Source organism: Cricetulus griseus, chromosome 6 (assembly GCF_003668045.3).
Source record: "Cricetulus griseus strain 17A/GY chromosome 6, alternate assembly CriGri-PICRH-1.0, whole genome shotgun sequence".
Taxonomy (NCBI): Eukaryota; Metazoa; Chordata; class Mammalia; order Rodentia; family Cricetidae; genus Cricetulus; species Cricetulus griseus.
This window is the reverse complement of record NC_048599.1, coordinates 72,702,635-72,719,365: the sequence shown is the minus strand read 5'-3', so window position 1 is coordinate 72,719,365 and position 16,731 is coordinate 72,702,635. Positions and strand designations below refer to the sequence as shown.

Genomic DNA, 16,731 nt, shown 5'->3' with positions numbered 1-16,731 from the left:
TGGATCATGTGGTAGATTTTTTTTTTTTAGAATTGTACACAATGATTTCCAGAGTGACTAGACCAGTTGCCATCCTATCAACAGTGAATGAGCTGTCTCCTCTACCCACACCCCTGTCAGCATGTGTTGTCTGTTGTTTTCTTGATCTTAGTCATTCTCACTAGGGTAAGGCAAAATATTAAAGTGGTTTTAATTTTCATTTCCCTCATTGCTAGGGATGTGGAACCCTTTCTGAGATGTTTTTTAGCTACTTTTGTTTCTTCTTTTGAGAATGCTGTCCAGATCCTTTGACCACTTTTAATTGGGTTGCTTGTTTTTTTGACTTTTTAAAAAGTTCTTTGTATATTCTAGCTAGTAACTCTGTCATATGTGTAGCTGGCAAAAATTCTCTCCCACTCTGTGGGCTTTCTTTTCACTTGGTTGTTTCCTTTGTTGTACAGAAGCTTTTTAGTTTTATGAGATTCCATTTGTCAGTAGTTGGCTTTAGTTTATGAAAAATTAGAGTCCTGTATAGAAAGTCCTTCTTTACACCTATATCTTGTAGGGTGCTGCCTATGTTATCTCCTAGAAGTTTCAACATTTTGGGTTTCACATTGAGGTCTTTGATCCATTTGCAGTTGATTTTTGTGTTACTTACGGACCTAATTTCATTCTTCCTCATGTGGACATTTTGCTTTCCCTGTATTATTTGTTGAAGTTGCTGTCTTTTCTCCAGTTGATTATTTCTTTGAATCCTTTGGTTGTAAAATTTCAGAGAGCTTAGACATTCTAAGTATATTATTTTATAAACTTTTACATAGTCTTTATATTTAATCTTTAAAAAGCCTTCTATTTGAAAATCCAGAAGCTAACCAACTAATCATATTGGTCATATCACTCACTTAAAACTTCTAATCATTAATTTTCTTAGAGATAATTTTGTTTCTTTTATACTGTTATGTGATTTTGTCCAGAACAGTTAAATTATTGGTTTGTGATAAGGTAGAATTCCTTTTTTTGTGTGAAGCAAAATGAAACAGATCAAACTTAGCTGATAGATAAACTAGGTATTGCAGCTCTCTATGTTGCCTCCACTGTTGTGGCAATCATGAAGAATCCTGATATTATCTATGGACAGCATTCATGACCTCTGCTGTTTGTCTGAGTAAATGTCAGACTCTCCAGGAGACTGTGATATTAAGCAGACTCTCTTGTGCTGGAAAGGGAGGGGTGGGGAGAAAACAGCATGGTATTTATGACTGCAGGAACTATAAGCTGTAATTTCATGAGATCAAAGCATGTGCTGTTTATCTGTTACACTAACGGCTTTGAATAAAATGGTTAGAAAACAGACAATGTACTAAAAGTTCAGGATATTTTAAAGCTTATAAAGGCTATAAAATTAAAAGCATAGCTTTTCAGTGGAAAATTATTTCATGGAGGTCTTTGATTTCAATTTATTATGCACTTAAGATTAATTTACATATAAGAAAGAGAAGACATGAAATAATCAGTTTTCACTTTTCAGTCATCTATTAGTTTTCTATACCCATTTTCTTCTAAATTCTCCACTATTTCATAACAATTATTTTAATGAGAATTGATACATTTTAGAGTATCCCCTACAGACAACTAATTCCAGCAGCTCCACTTTTCATATTAACTGTAAAATGTAGGAAAAGGACTGACAAGATGACCTAACCGGTACCGGCACATACCGTCAATTTAGAAAGACCTGAGTTCAATCCCCAGAACCCACATGGTAGAAGGAAACAACTGACTCCCACAGGTTGTCTTCTTACCTCCACATATGTTCTGTGGTTCACACACACCCCACACATGTACATAAATAAACAAACATAATTTAACAATGAAAAATAGAGAAAAGAAGTTAATTGCATTTTGTTGCCATAAAGAAGAAAAAACTCATTAGACCACCAATTCTCGTTTTATTCAGAGTTATAATATGTAAATGGCTTTATGCTTAGCTGTATACCTCTTATTAACAGGCCACTGAATCTTAGGAATGAACCTTGAACACATCACTAGTATGAAACAAGCCAACTTAATTTCTAATTTGTTTGAAATTTACTTAATTCAATTATATTTTGGTGTAAGGAAAACCAATATTAAAAAGCTAAATTTTCAAAACCCATTTTCAGTTTTTCTTTGAAAGTTATCTTTGCATAAGAAAGCAACCTGAAACTGTTTTTAGAAAGGCTATTAATATTGTAAGGAAAGATACACATTATATTTAAGTCAGTATCATTGGTGTCTTTAAAAAATAGAACCATTTGGGCCTAGAGAGATGGCTCAGTGGTTAAGAGTGCTAACTGGCACTTCCAGAGAACCTAGGTTTGATTTCTAGTCTAGCACCTTTGTTAGATGTTTGACAACTACCTGTAATGCAAGCTCCAGGGGACCCAGCAGGCACCCACACTCCCATACATAAACACATAATTAAAATGGAAGGGAAGATACTCTTCTTCATCCAGTTGAATACAAGAGATATTACTAGATTAAATAATGGATAGTATGAATGTCAGTCAAATATTCTGTAAATCAGAGTTGCGATTAAAACTTTAGTATCCCTTAGCAGATATTTTTCCTTTACATTAATTTTATACATTTTAAGACATTATATTATTGAAGCTAAATTTATCTTTCCTCCTGTCACTCTCCATAGTCATTTTAACTGGCACCCCATTTGGTTTTAAAAATGAATTGTTCAGTAAGTTCAGCTAAAGAATATTTAGCCTATGGCAGACTAAAATAATGATTCATTCATTATAGTGTTTGCTGACCAGAATTTACTTGAATCTGGACTTAAACTGCAAAATTATCCTATTTTAAACTCACAGTGTGGGGATTCTTGGTTTTAACAGTCAAGATTATTTCCCGGTCCCAAAATATAGTTTTTTGTTTTTTTTTTAAGTTAACACAATGCTGGTAACTCCCATCTGCTAAGCTTTGTTTTTCCAGTTTGCTAAAAAAGTCACTGGTTTGCTCATACTAACACCAGGGTACTTGTGTGTGACTGGATCTGAAGTTTTGTGTTGGTCCTTGAATGAGGAAAGCTGGCTGATTAGTCATAACCTCTCATCACTGTACTCATGCCTACTTTCTAAGCAGTCTTGCAAATTGACTGTAAACTATTGTGCCATTAACAATAATCTGTTTGGCTGACTTTAAGTGCTGTCATCAAATGTTTTTATTGCCATTTACTTTATACTAAATAAATCAAAGTTGATCAAATTTTATTTTAAACAAATGTAAGTCATATCTCTTTCACATTTCTCATTCTTTACTAAGTATATTCATTACCTCTTTTAGTTCCTCTTAAATTTCTGAAGATATTGAGGTATGATAGAATATAAGTTGTGAAAGAAGATACCTTTCCTCAAGGAGCTTATAGAGCAGTTGTTCTCAACTTTCCTGATGCTGTAACCCTTTAATATAGTTCCTATATTGTGATCACTCCTACCTATAAAATTATTTTTGTTGCTACTTCATAACTGTAATTTTGCTACTGTTATGAATTGTAGCATAAATATCTGATATGCAGGATATCTGATATGTGACCACTGTGAGTCATTGACCACCCGCAAGGGGTCATGACCCACAGACTGAGAACCACATTATAGAGGGGAATTCACTGACATTATTAGAGAGAATGAATCTTAATTCTTTAAATAAACAAAAGTAATCCCTAATTATCTATAACCTGTATATGTCATAACATATATGTCAGAGTACTTTACAAGTAGGAAACAATTATGCATTGTACTGCATCTGTGGCAGTCACAGATTCCCTTATCCAACAAAGTAGGAATAGGTAACAGCATCTAACACAAAGTAGGTGCTCAGCAAACACAAGTTTCTTATCTGCATTTTATAGATAAGAACATTGGAAGTAAAGTAGATTAAGTGACTTACCTAAATTTACACAATGAAAATAGAACCATAATTGGAATGCTGATAAATTTTGGCCTAGAACATATGATCTTAACTATTCCACAAATAATTAAAGCAGTATATTGTTTGTCCACACAACTTTGTGCATTAGCCACAAGAGATCATATATTTATCAAAATGGGATTGTGTTCAACTTTTAATTGCTGTGACAAAATACCTGATAAGAACATAGGGAAAGATTGTTTTCACTTACAGTTTCATAGGCTTCACTCTATATTTCTTGGTTCCATTGATTCGGGCCTGCAGTGAAATAGAACATATGGAGAGATCCTATGGCAAATTTACTTTTCTCATGGACAGAAAGTAGAGAGAAGTAGTAACAGGAAGGGACAAATGCAAGATGTAGTCCCTCCCCATTGGACCCCCACCCCCTCAGTGACCAACTTCCTCCAACTAAACTCCTCTTCCATAGTTCCACCACCTCCCAAGAGTCTATTCAGATTTTGAATCATAAAAACATAGTATTCATGATTGTACTATTTCTCTAAAGCTTGTCAGCTGACAGCTAAGCCTTCAGTACATGGGCCTGTGGGGAGCATTCCACTTTGCCTTCCAAAATATTCATACTCATCTCATAATGCAAAATGAAATGCCCAGTACAGGACTGGTGAGATGGCTGAGTAGATAAAGGGGTTTTCCACTAAGCCTGTAATTTTGCTACTGTTATGAATTGTAGCGTAAATATCTGATATGCAGGATATCTGATATGTGACCACTGTGAGATCAAACTCACCCATATTGTGCTCTGACTTCCGCACATACATACACATACACACACAAATGAATAAATGTAAAACATAAGAATTTCTCTGTGAAATTATAGAAACTAGAGTCACAATTAATGTCAACCTCTCATAAAGCCTTAGGGGCATGAACAAATTGTAGATAGATTCTTTGTCACAATATAACACAGATGTCTCAACATTTTTTGTTGCTGTAGTTAACACCATGGCCAAAGGAAACTTGGGGAGGAAAGGGTTTATTTCAGCCTACACATCACACTCCATCACTGAGTCAGGGAAGGAACTCAAGGCAGAACTGAAGTAGAGGCCATGAAGAAATGCTGCTTACTGGTTTGCTCAGACTGCCTTCTTAAATAACTCAGAATCATGTGTTCAGAGGGCCACTACCACCACGGGTCTGGGCCCTCCCACATCAATTATTAATCAAGACAAGACCCCACAGATTTGACTAAAGGCCAATCTTATGGAGGCATTTTTCTCAACTGCAATACCCTCTTTCTAAAGGACTCTAACCAAGGCAGACAGCCTCTATTCCAATTCTGAATGGAATGCTGTTCCCATCTGAAACTTCATAAGTATGATCTTTGCCCTCCATATTTTCATTAATTTCATGGTCTTCTAAGTTCCTATAGGAATCATTCATTAAACTCTGCTTACAACGTTCTAAGGCTTCTGTACCCCAAATTCCTATCACAAATTGGTTTTAAAGACTGTGGTGGTTTGAATAGGTATGGCCCCCTTAGACTCATGTGTTTGAGTGCTTGGCCCAAGGGAGTGGCACTATGAGGAGGTATGGCCTTGTTGGAGTAGCTGTGGTCTCAGAGGAAGTGTGTCACTGTAGAGGCAGGCTTTGAGGTCTCATATATACTCAAACTATGCCCAGTGTGGCACATAGCCTCCTTCTTCTGTGGATCAAGATGTAGAACTTTTGGCTCCTTCTCCAACACTATGTCTGCCTACACGCTGCCATGTTTCCCACCATGATGATAATGGAGTAAACCTCTGAACTGTAAGCTAGTCCCAACTGAGTGTTTTCATCTGTAAGAGTTGCTGTGGTCGCCGGGCATTGGTGGCACACGCCTTTAATCCCAGCACTCGGGAGGCAGAGGCAGGTGATCTCTGTGAGTTCGAGGCCAGTCTGGTCTCCAGAGGGAGTGCCAGGATAGGCTCCAAAACTACATACAGAAACCCTGTCTCGAAAAACAACAACAACAACAACAAAAAAAAAAACTAACTAACAAAAAAAAAGAGTTGCTGTGGTCATGGTGTCTCTTCACAGCAATAGAAACCCTAACCAAGACAAAGAAAGGCTGTCCTGGAACTTACTATGTAGAACAGGTTGGCATTGAACACACAGAGATCTGCCTGTTTCTGCCACCTGAGTATTAAAGGTGTGTACCACCATGGCTGGCTCAGAGGACCACTTTCTGTCAGTAAAACTATTACATGCTCATATCTCATATCTGTAGTCCTTTCATTCCAACTGTTTACTCCATGTTTCTCATTTATTCTTTTTCAAGTAAATCACTATTTCTCCTTTCTTTCAAAACTATGCTCTTTTTTATTATAATCATCTTAAAGAGATGTGTGACTTGATGCATACTGGTGTTGCTTTCTCTCCCCATCTTGTTCTCTTTTGTAGTATCATAATATATGCTATTCCTATTTTCATGTCTATAATAAATATAAAATAATGAAGTACACAAACAATCACCTCAGATGATATAACATGCTATAGAACTGCATGGAAGCACTGCAATTTACAAATGAAATGAGAGTAAGATTAAGATAGTTCTTATGGGCTCAACTTTTCTTCGTCGTAACTCCAAGTGGAGTGTTCAGCTGTATCGGCCCACACAATGGCTAAGCAGCATCATTCATTTCTAAATGTCTTCCCAGGAGGAGAGTCTGAAATTTCATCAGACTCATCAGTTGTTTGGCCTTCCTTCATGCTTTCTACAATGGCTAAGTCTGCAAATGATCTTGCACAGATCATCTAAATCTCATAGAACCACAGGATCATCTAATCTGCTGTCTTTCATTTTTTTTAAGCTGTGGAATGTTTTATGATGTGGGAGCTCAGCATTGAAACAAATAAATCTAAGGCTGGTGGACCTGAAGGGAGACTTGGAAGAACTCTTGAGCCGTACCTGTTAGTTCCTGGTTTTTTTTTTTTTTTTTTTTGTTCTAGTTTTTATAAGAAGCTCAGCATAGAATTGTCAGGACAGTTTGAAAGCATCTAACAACTTTTTGCGGAGAGAGGACCTGAGACCTAAAATAAGAGTTGATTATTCAATATCAAACAATTTACAAAAAATTCTCCCCTTGCCCTCACTTTATTATGGGTGTTTGTAATATTCTGAACAAACTGTAACCGTTACAGTGTTTAAAAAAAAAAAAAAAAAAAACTCTGGTCATGGATTTAGTGATGTCAGCAGCCATTGTTCTGCACACGATCAGTTTAAACCAGTCATTGTCACTCATTACGTATGCTACTGTGTGGTTCAAGCATGCGTATATGATCCAGTTTTGGCAAGGAAGCAAGAGGCAGTTGGAGGAAACTTTTTTGTTTTTGTAGAGTACCAAGAGCTGGCAGTGATGGTACCTGCTTACAATACCAGAACTTGGCTGGGGGGGGAGGGGGCAGGAAGATTGTGTTTTTAAAGCCACCCTGGGTTACATAGTAAGAGATCTACTGTCTTAAGAAACAAAACAAATATTATCTCTGAATGAGATAGTCTATATAATATCAAAATTGTCCTCTTGTTACAAGTCCAAAGAATAATAATCCCACAGATGGACATGACCAGTTATTGGTAATGTAAGTTGAGTGCCCAAATCAATAGATGTTAGAGCTCACCTTACTTTGTGCTCTCGGTTATGTGATGGAGGATGTCCTTATTATTTGGTGATTTAAGATGTGAAATGTGAGCATGAAGGGAGTAATGAGAGAGTGTACAAAGGATACCCCATCACTTCTATGACACCTATGCAAAAGTAACCACTTTAAAGGTCCTTTCAAATTCTAAAAAAAGGATTGTTCTGGCTTTCTGATTACTTCCCCTGTCATTCTTTCAAAGACTTTATCCTATGGTCCCTGTTTTTCTTTTTTTTCATAGTTTTTCTTTTAGTGAATTTATCTTAATTCAGTGTCAACTCCACAAGATGATTTCACACATCTGTTTCTAGCTTCATATTTCCCTTAAGCTCAAGCTTTCAATACAGCTCATCCATTGCCTCTCTCCCCATTCTGTTCCTCCTCCTTTCTCTATCCTCCTCTTCTTCCTGTCTCTTTCCTTCCTTCCCTCCCTCAGGATTTTGTTTTATTTTCCAGGCTAGCTTAGAAATCCCAGACTCAAGCTGCTTTCTTACCTCAGCCACCCAAGGAACTGGTCCTTTAACCCAGGCACAAAGTACCACACCTGCTCGTCTGCTATAGATTTTTAAACTGATTGGAAGGTAACTCTCTTTGTGCTTTATTGTAATATTTAAACTAATTGGTTAAATACTGGAGTTTTCACTCTCCCATTTTTGCATATCTGAAACAGAGAAACAAACAAAAACAAGTCTGAAAACGGCCCATCCTGTGACTGCTGTGACTATTGAATGTAAATTATCATTGGATTACCTAAAACTCCATTCTGGGAAATTTATCATGTGTCATCTTTTATACTTTGAAAAAATGTAAAAGGAACATTTCTTAGAAGAGTTAGTGGCTATGGATCAGGATTGTTGATTTCTGCCTTGGCTTTAAGTGTCTGTCCATACATTGTCTATCCCTTCTCTTAAACAGTTCATATGTACACCATGTTTTTCTCATATGTACACCATGTTTTTCTCATATGTACACCATGTTTTTCAGCAGTAAAGCAGACTTCTCATTTCCTTTCCATTTTTATGCTCCTTTTACATTTCATGGTCCCCCTTGTCATTTCTTCTAGCCTTACCTACTTACTCTGGAATCATCTTTGATTGATCTGTTTCCTTTATTTTTTCTTCAGTCTATTACATCTTCCTTCAGAGTGTCTTGTATTTTATATTGTTTTTTTTAAATATATAGACACCAGTGGCAGCAAGAATAGAGAGAGACACAGCTTCATTTCTTTCCTGCACTATCCTGAGAAGTTCCCTTAGTCTTTTAGGGACCTCAGTTCAGATAAAACCAGACCCTTGGATTCAACACATAAAAGGAATTTCAAGACGTGTCACTATGAAGAGGATTTGGAGTTTATTAAAAAAACAATAAGAAATGTACCCAGGGAAAGCACACCCAAGTACTTAGGGCTTCTCAAAGAAGAGCCACAATTTATTCAAAATCTAAAAATTATCACTGGATTACCTAAAACTCCATTCTGGGGAAATTATCATGTATCATCTTTTCTACTTTGAAAAAAGGTAAAAAGAACATTTTTAGAAGAGTTTAACAACTATGGATCAGGATTGGTGATTTCTTCTAGGGACCTATAAAAGAGTCACAGTTTATTCAAAATATTTTTAAACATAGATTCTAAACATGGGGGTCTCCAGAGAGAAAAAGACATGCCCAAGTGTGGGTATGGGCTTCTCAATTCAGTATTTTACCATTAGCCATGTATATAATTTTGGCAATCAAGTCACATCTTGAAAGGTTGCTTACCTGTCTTGGGGACCAGCCTCCAGCAGCACAGGGCTTTGAGAGTAATTCTCAGAGCTGGTATAAGCTGAGGGGGTTTAGGGAAAAGGGCATTCACACACTCTATTGATGGCTTCCTTCTTTATTCTCTGTTCTCTCATGTTCTTTCTGTGTTCTTTCTACTGTATACTTTTTTCCCTCCAGCATATATATCCCAACAAAGTTTTTCAGGCAATATAGGAATTACAATGTGGTTACATTCTGTTTTTCAAGTGAATGATTATAATGAATACAGATAAAAACATGTTTTTCATCTCCCTTACATGATTAAACATTTTATATATTACAGGTGAAAAACAAATTATCCCATGAACCCACATATATTCATACCCAAGCAACTTGTTATAGATTAACTGTGTGGGCAAGCAAGGTATTCTTCTTAGTTAGGTCTTATACTGGCAGGCTACATTTTGTAGTTACAAAGAAAGGGCCGATTACTTTATTACTCATCTTGAAAGGTAATTTTACAAGGAATCTTAAAGGAATCACAAACCTAAACTTTTATATATGAAAAAGAATCAGTCAGCTCTACTTTAAATCTTTAGGGTACATACCTATTCATTAATGGGTATAAGGAATTAATTATCACCTCTGATCATCAACCAATCCTAGCAAGAATGGTACATCAGCCAATGATCATTGGACTGCTTTGTTCTTGTTCCTTGACCTTAATGAGTTCCACATTCAACAGTATTCCTTTCTAAAACTTTAGATTATCTTCTTGGGTTTTTTCACCTCAAAGCCTCTAAGTCTAACTTTGTTATTTTCAAAGCTTTGTCTCAGCTGTGATGTGCTCCAAAACTTGTGAACACATCTCCCAACATTGAGGTTAAGAGAATTTAAACTAGTTGGACTACTGGGACGAAATTGTTTTTTCTTAATCACTAACTTGAGCTACAATCTATGCAGCTCCTTAGGTGAAACTCACAGGCCCTGGCTGTGAAACAACATATCTTTTTATGTATTTTTATTCATCAAAACTCTGTATAGGCTGTCATTATTATTATCAATTTAGACAGTAAAGTTGGGAGGGGTCATCTTTTTGAAAATCCACAGATAAAAATGCTCAGTAGAACAGGATGTTTCCAAGAGATAGACACACTACTATTACAGGCAGTGGAGATCTCTGCACATCCACTCACACCATGCTAAACACCAGAGGAATATTGCAGTAACAAGCATGCAAAGACACAGCAGAAGCAAAAGACATTTTGGGGTCTGTAGTCCCGTGCCATTGCCTAAATGAGATTCACCCATTAAAGAGTTTCCTCCTGGTGGGCTGACCTTAAACCTAAATTGCCACCTGCTGCTCCTCTGCCATGGCCATGGCAGTTGCTTATATGTCTTGTCTTTATTTTTTGATAAATAAGATTATAGGGTGACTCCAGAGATGACTCAGATGGATTATATCTGATAAAGTTTCCCTGATAAAGGGAAACTGGGAGCTCCTAAGCTTAATACATGTCTTTCACTATAAATGAGGTTTCTATTGAGATGCCTGGAAGCTTATAGCTAGGAAAGGAGAAAAGCAATAAGCAAAAATTAATCATGTTTGAATTCTTGATTTCAACTGGCAGGAGGCTTGTCAGAATCTTAGATGAGATATTTCTTTCTGTTCCCCTAGTCTTATAATTTCCCTACATTTCTAACCTGCCTCACTAATCATTTCATGGTGGGATTAATGCAAGATAATCAGTTAGCCATTATTCTTTTTCCTAGAGTTCTTCCACTCTTTTAAACAAACTAAATTTACTAAGCTACAAGCTTAAGATAGCACTGTTGTCACTTGACATATAGTAAGTAGTTATTAGATGTAGAAGGAATGTACAACTCAGTACTTCTTTGCCCGCCAAATCCAGTCTTAAGCTATGAAACCACGATTCCTCCCCCCTCTTCCACCCATCTATATATTCAATATTATTTCCTAGTTTTCTCTGTGTCTTGCTCTTGTTTTTCTGTTCCTCTCCTATCCTTAAATGTTCTTTAAAATTTTTACTTGTATTAAATGGAGCTGGAGCAAGAAACAGATGACACATTGGAGTTGGTAATGGAAGAGTTTAATGGGGAGGATGTTTGTGTAATTGTTGACAGAGTTAAGAGAACAAATAAGGGATGGTAGAAGCATCCTACAGATAAAAGTGGAGGGAAAATGACAACCACAGTCACACCTGAAATGACAGGGAGTGGAGCAGTGGGACTTGGAGAGAACTGTAGCTATGACACAGCAGGTTGAGCTGTGAATTCCTGAAGATGTAGGGCCGATACTACAGATTGTGGTCTGTAGAGAGGGAGCTACTACTCCCTCCCACAGATCTAGCCCTACTGGGCTCCAGAGGACAGAGGATTTCTTGTTCTCATAGAGATCAGTGATACAGGGCAGAGAGCAGTGTTTGAAGAACATGGCAAGTGAGTAAGGATGGTCAAATGGGGGGTATGCATTCATTTCACACATGTCCCTATTCAAGTCTTACTTCTGTTGTCTAAACTTGTTTTTCTGTTTTAATTTATTTTTCTTTTATGTGTGCAAGTGTTTTGCCTGCAGGTATATAGGTGCACCATGTGCATGCCTGGTGCCTGAAGAGGTCAGAAGAAGCTGTTAGATCCCCTGGAATTGGAGTTAGGGTTGTTTGTGAGCTGCCATGGGGGTGGGTGCTGGGAACTAAATTCAGCTTCACAGCTGAGCTATCTCTTTAATCTTGTTTAATTAATTTAATATAAGCTGAGAGTTCTTATTTTGCCTGACAGTAATCTGCCTACCTGCTTTTCTCAGAAAAGACCTGCTGCTTGATCCATATGGTTATTTTCACATTCTTTTATGCAGTATGCATACCCAAAAGTGGTGTATTAACTAAGACTAATTTTCATGATTTTTAGCATGGTTTTTAGATTAAGATGTAATTGTATGCAGCTGTGACATGTAGAGCTGAAGCATCCACTTTTGGTTGCATCCCTGTTTTCTGCTGCAGCTGTTTGAGCTTCCTGGATGCCACAATTTTTGGCTTCCTCCTCCCTCAGCTGACTGTACTTTTCAACCTTCTCTCTTGCCTCTTAGCTCATCTATGAATGTTAGGGTTCCTTGGGACACAGTCATTTGTCAGCTTCTGCCTTTCAATCATTTCTTCCCATAAAGGACTTTGATGGATCAGTAAATTATGCTGAACACTCCACCTTGGGATCCTTTCCACCAGATGCTCAGTCCAAGGGCTAGACCCAACAAATGCTATGCCCAGGCTTCAGAGAAGTGTCACTTTGCAGTGTACTGAAATTAAATGTACAGACACACATTGCTCCGGATGCTAACAATAAGTGATGGTTGAGGGCTTAGCCCTAAGTAGGACGTTTACACTATTTCCTTTAAGGCTCAGGAAACATTGTGGATGAGGAGGTGAAAAGAATGTAAGAGTTAGGAGATATTAGAGAAGGGTTGTAAAATATGATCTTCTGGGCATGACATAGCCATTTCAATCATGACCTTAGCAGCTATAGTTGCCTGTACTGGGCGTGTGAAAGACTAAGCCTATTGTCTTCAATCTTGGATCAAGAAGGGTCTTGTGTGATCATACCACATTCTGTCTAAAATACGGGCTGCTGGTGGAGTCTGGGAGAGAGGCAGTCAATATCTTCATTTGTGTGCCCACAAATGAGCCCACCAGGCTCCAATGTATAGTTCAAAGCCCATGAACACACAGAATGACAAGTTAAAAGTCAGTGTGTCAAAAGATGAGACAGAAAGACTGTGAAGAAGGGACTTTTAAGGAGGAGGGGTTTGACAGAGGTGGGAGGGAGATAAGAGATGGGGTATATGAGACAGTAACCAGAATATGTTCTATATACATCTATGAACTTGCCAAAAAGAACTTTAATAAAAGTTATATGTAAAAAAATTCTGTTGGTAAATAAAGTATAATTTTAAAGATTTGTAAACTCATGAAAACGTCTTGCTTTGATAATATATGTATACTGAATTTCCTTTTTGTTTCTTTGTTAAGGAACTAAAGAAAGTAGCTTCAGAATTGATTAAGTCCAAGGTCAAATGTCAGCATAAGATGGATGAAGAAAGTGTAGATTTGATAATTAAAGAACAAAAATATAAAGAGCTTCAAGAAAGACTTGACATGGTATTTGTTTAAATTTACTCAAGTTTATAAAATTGAATCTTACCTTATGAGAACTTCAGAATTATTGAACAAAATATTTTTTCTTTGTAAAGTTAATAGACATAGTAAAAATTAAGGTATGAACCTTTTTTAAATTGTTGGGCTTTTGTCATTAGCAAATAAATCTTACAACAAAATTCAGCTATAATAATTTTAATCCTACTCAAATAAAGCATCAGTAATTTTATGGCAGGGTGCTATCTCTAAATCGCTTTTAAGATGAGAAACTCTATAGTTTTAATGTTTATGTTTGTACTAGCTTATGTTGAGCTTCTTAATTCACCGGAGCCAATGTCTCAACACAAACATGGGTACTGAATTGAATATACAATTTACTGAATTTTACATCATAACTTTAAAAATTTCAACTTTGAAGGAATTGGAATTAAATAAGAAAATTAATGAAGAGATTGCCCACATTCGAGAAGAAAAACAGGTAAGCAATCCTCACAATTTTGGAAGTCAGTTAATGTTTCAACAACCAGTAGCAAGATGGGAAGCAGATATGGGATGATATTTGCCTTGGTGTGAAGCAGGCATAACTAACATGTACCGAGTGGACATATTTATATGATTTAGCCAACTGAATTTATACTTCCAATTTTTGTTATTAAAAATACTTTATTCATTTCTTTACTTGAGACAGGATTTCACTAGGTAACCCTAGTTGTCTTGGAATTGGCTATGTAGATCAGGCTTGACCTTAAACTCAGAGAAATCCATCTGCTTTTGCCTCCTGTGTTTAAAGGCATATACCTTTGCATTTAGTGTGTGTGCGTGCGTGTGCGTGTGCGTGTGCGTGTGCGTGTGCGTGTGCGTGTGCGCACGTGTGTGTGTGTGTGTGTGTGTGTGTGTGTGTGTGTGTGTGTGTGTGTGTGTATGTCTTAGTGTGTGCACTTGTATGTGCTCACATGTGAAAACATATATCTGTATATTCAGAGACCAGAACTCTTCAGTCCTTCCAAGGTGGAGTTACAGATGCTTGTAGGATGCCTGACTTGTTAAGTGGATGCTGGAGACCAAGTCTGGTCCTCAAGATTGTGCAGTAAGCACTCTTAATTGCTGGGCCATTTTTCCAGCCCTATGTTTTTCTCCTCTTCCTCTTCTCCTCTTCCTCCTCCTCCTCCTCCTCTCCTCTCCTCTCCTCTCCTCTTCCTCCTCCTCCTCCTCTTCCTCCTCCTCCTTCTCCTTCTTGAGTTAGGTTCTTATGTTGTAGTATAGGATGGACTGAAGCTGACTATATAGCCCATACTGGCTTCAAACTCATTGGCAGTCCTCCTGTCTCAGTCTCCCAAGTGCTGAGGTTACAGGCATCAGCTGTATATTTCCTAGCTAAATTTTCATTTTTCAGAAGTAGTTTTATTATTTGCTAGATCAGAGGTACCTTAGCAAACAATTACTGAAAATGTACTTATATACCATGTATGATTTTAGAATAATTTCTTATTTCAATCTATTCTTGTGTTTAAAAAGTAGTTTGGGAAAACTACAGTTATTTTAATTTTTTTAGATTTATCTTATGTGTATGAATGTTTGCCTGCATATACATATATGCACCATGTGTGTGCCTGGTGCCTACAGAGGCCAGAATAGGGCATTGGATCCCTTGGAATTAGAGATACAGATGGTTGTGAGCCACCATGTAGGTGCTAGAAATTGAACCTGGGTCCTCTGCAAAGACAACAGTTTAGTGCTCTAAACTGCTGTGCTTTCTCTCTAGCCCCTCTTCTTCTGTTTTGTCATTTCTTTTCCTTGGTTTACCTTCATTTGATTGGTGACACTCTAAGCTACAGAATCATTTTATAATATTATAGTTCATGTGAAATCTTACTAGGGATATATTCCTGTATCTGTAGGCGAGCAAGGCAACAAGTTTATTTTATTTTTTAATTCTTTACCTTGTTCAGTAATGTGTTAGAATTTGTGGTCCATTTCAAAAACTTACTTTAAATGTTAGGGGACTTTTAGAAATAATACTTAATCGAATTTTTATAGCAGTAGTTATTTTAGATAGTAAATTAGAGATGTGCTATTAGCTTAATATTAAAGTATCAAAATTAAGCTGTAACAATAGTACCTTTAAAACTAGAAATGTGGGGGTCTGGAGAGATAGCTCAGCAGTTAAGAGCACTGACTGCTCTTCCAGAGGACCCAGGTTCAATTCCCAATACCCACATGGCAGCTCACAACTGTCTGTATGTAACTCCAGTTCCAGGGATCTGATACCTTCACACTAATGCACATAAAATGAATTTAAATACATTAATTTTTAAAAACTACAAATGTGCTGGGCAATGGTAGTGCACACCTTTAACTCTAGCACTTAGGAGGCAGAGGCAAGTGGATCTTTGTAAGTTTGAGGTCAGGCTGGTCTACAAAGTGAGTTCCAGGACAGCCAGGGCTCTGTTACACAGAGAAACCCTGTTTCAAAACAAAACAAAAATCCCAAATGAACAAACAAACAAACAAAAAAACCCCTACATATGTATCTGGATAATGAACTTAGAAACATGATCTATTTTTATGTTTTTGAAGGATATCATCGTTTCTTTTCAACATATGCAGCAATTACTTCAGCAACAAACTCAAGCTAATACTGAAGTCAATGCAGAATTGAAGGTGATGAGAGAAAATACTCAGGTTATGTATATATTGTTTAAATATATTTTACTCCCTGTTTAGTTGCATTTAAGTATCTTGTTCTCTCATTTGATTTTAAAATGTATGATGCTAGATTCTTTCATCAGTTTTCTATATCAGTGTCTAAAGTAATAAATATATTCTTAACATTTGAGTAACTAGTTAAATGTTAAATTTTATCAAATATTTTGACTTGATTTTTTGAGACAGGGTCTTTCTAATATAGTCCTGTCTGCCCTGGAACTCACTGTAGAACAGACTGGCCACGAACTCAGAGAGATCCATCTGCCTCTGTTTTTAGTGCTAGGATTAAAGGTGTGTGCCACCATGCCCAATTTACTAATGACTTTATTTTGTAATGGAGTAAGTGGAAATTTTCTTTGTTTTAGAATTGTGGCCAAGGTCAAAATCAAAGATTGAAAGGAAAAAGTGTCAGTCACGTTTTAAAAGAACCAAGTCTCAGAATCTGGAGGCCTGTCTTTATCAGAGTATGATCAAACTACCATTGTTAGCTAGTCATCCCAACATCATCTTCACAGGAGGTAGAACATGATTGGAAGGGAAA

At 36.9% G+C, this 16,731-nt stretch overlaps 1 protein-coding gene across 1 annotated transcript in view; it reads left to right on the top strand.

The window, feature by feature from the left end:
- Nucleotides 1-16,731, top strand: part of Ccdc73 (coiled-coil domain containing 73) — a 100,062-nt gene that overhangs the window by 51,996 nt on the left and 31,335 nt on the right. Inside the window, exons 9-11 of the mRNA XM_027422330.2 lie at nucleotides 13,359-13,487; nucleotides 13,903-13,962; nucleotides 16,062-16,166. Of these exons, the coding sequence (XP_027278131.1) occupies nucleotides 13,359-13,487; nucleotides 13,903-13,962; nucleotides 16,062-16,166 (294 nt within the window). The remainder of the gene's footprint in view (nucleotides 1-13,358; nucleotides 13,488-13,902; nucleotides 13,963-16,061; nucleotides 16,167-16,731) is intronic.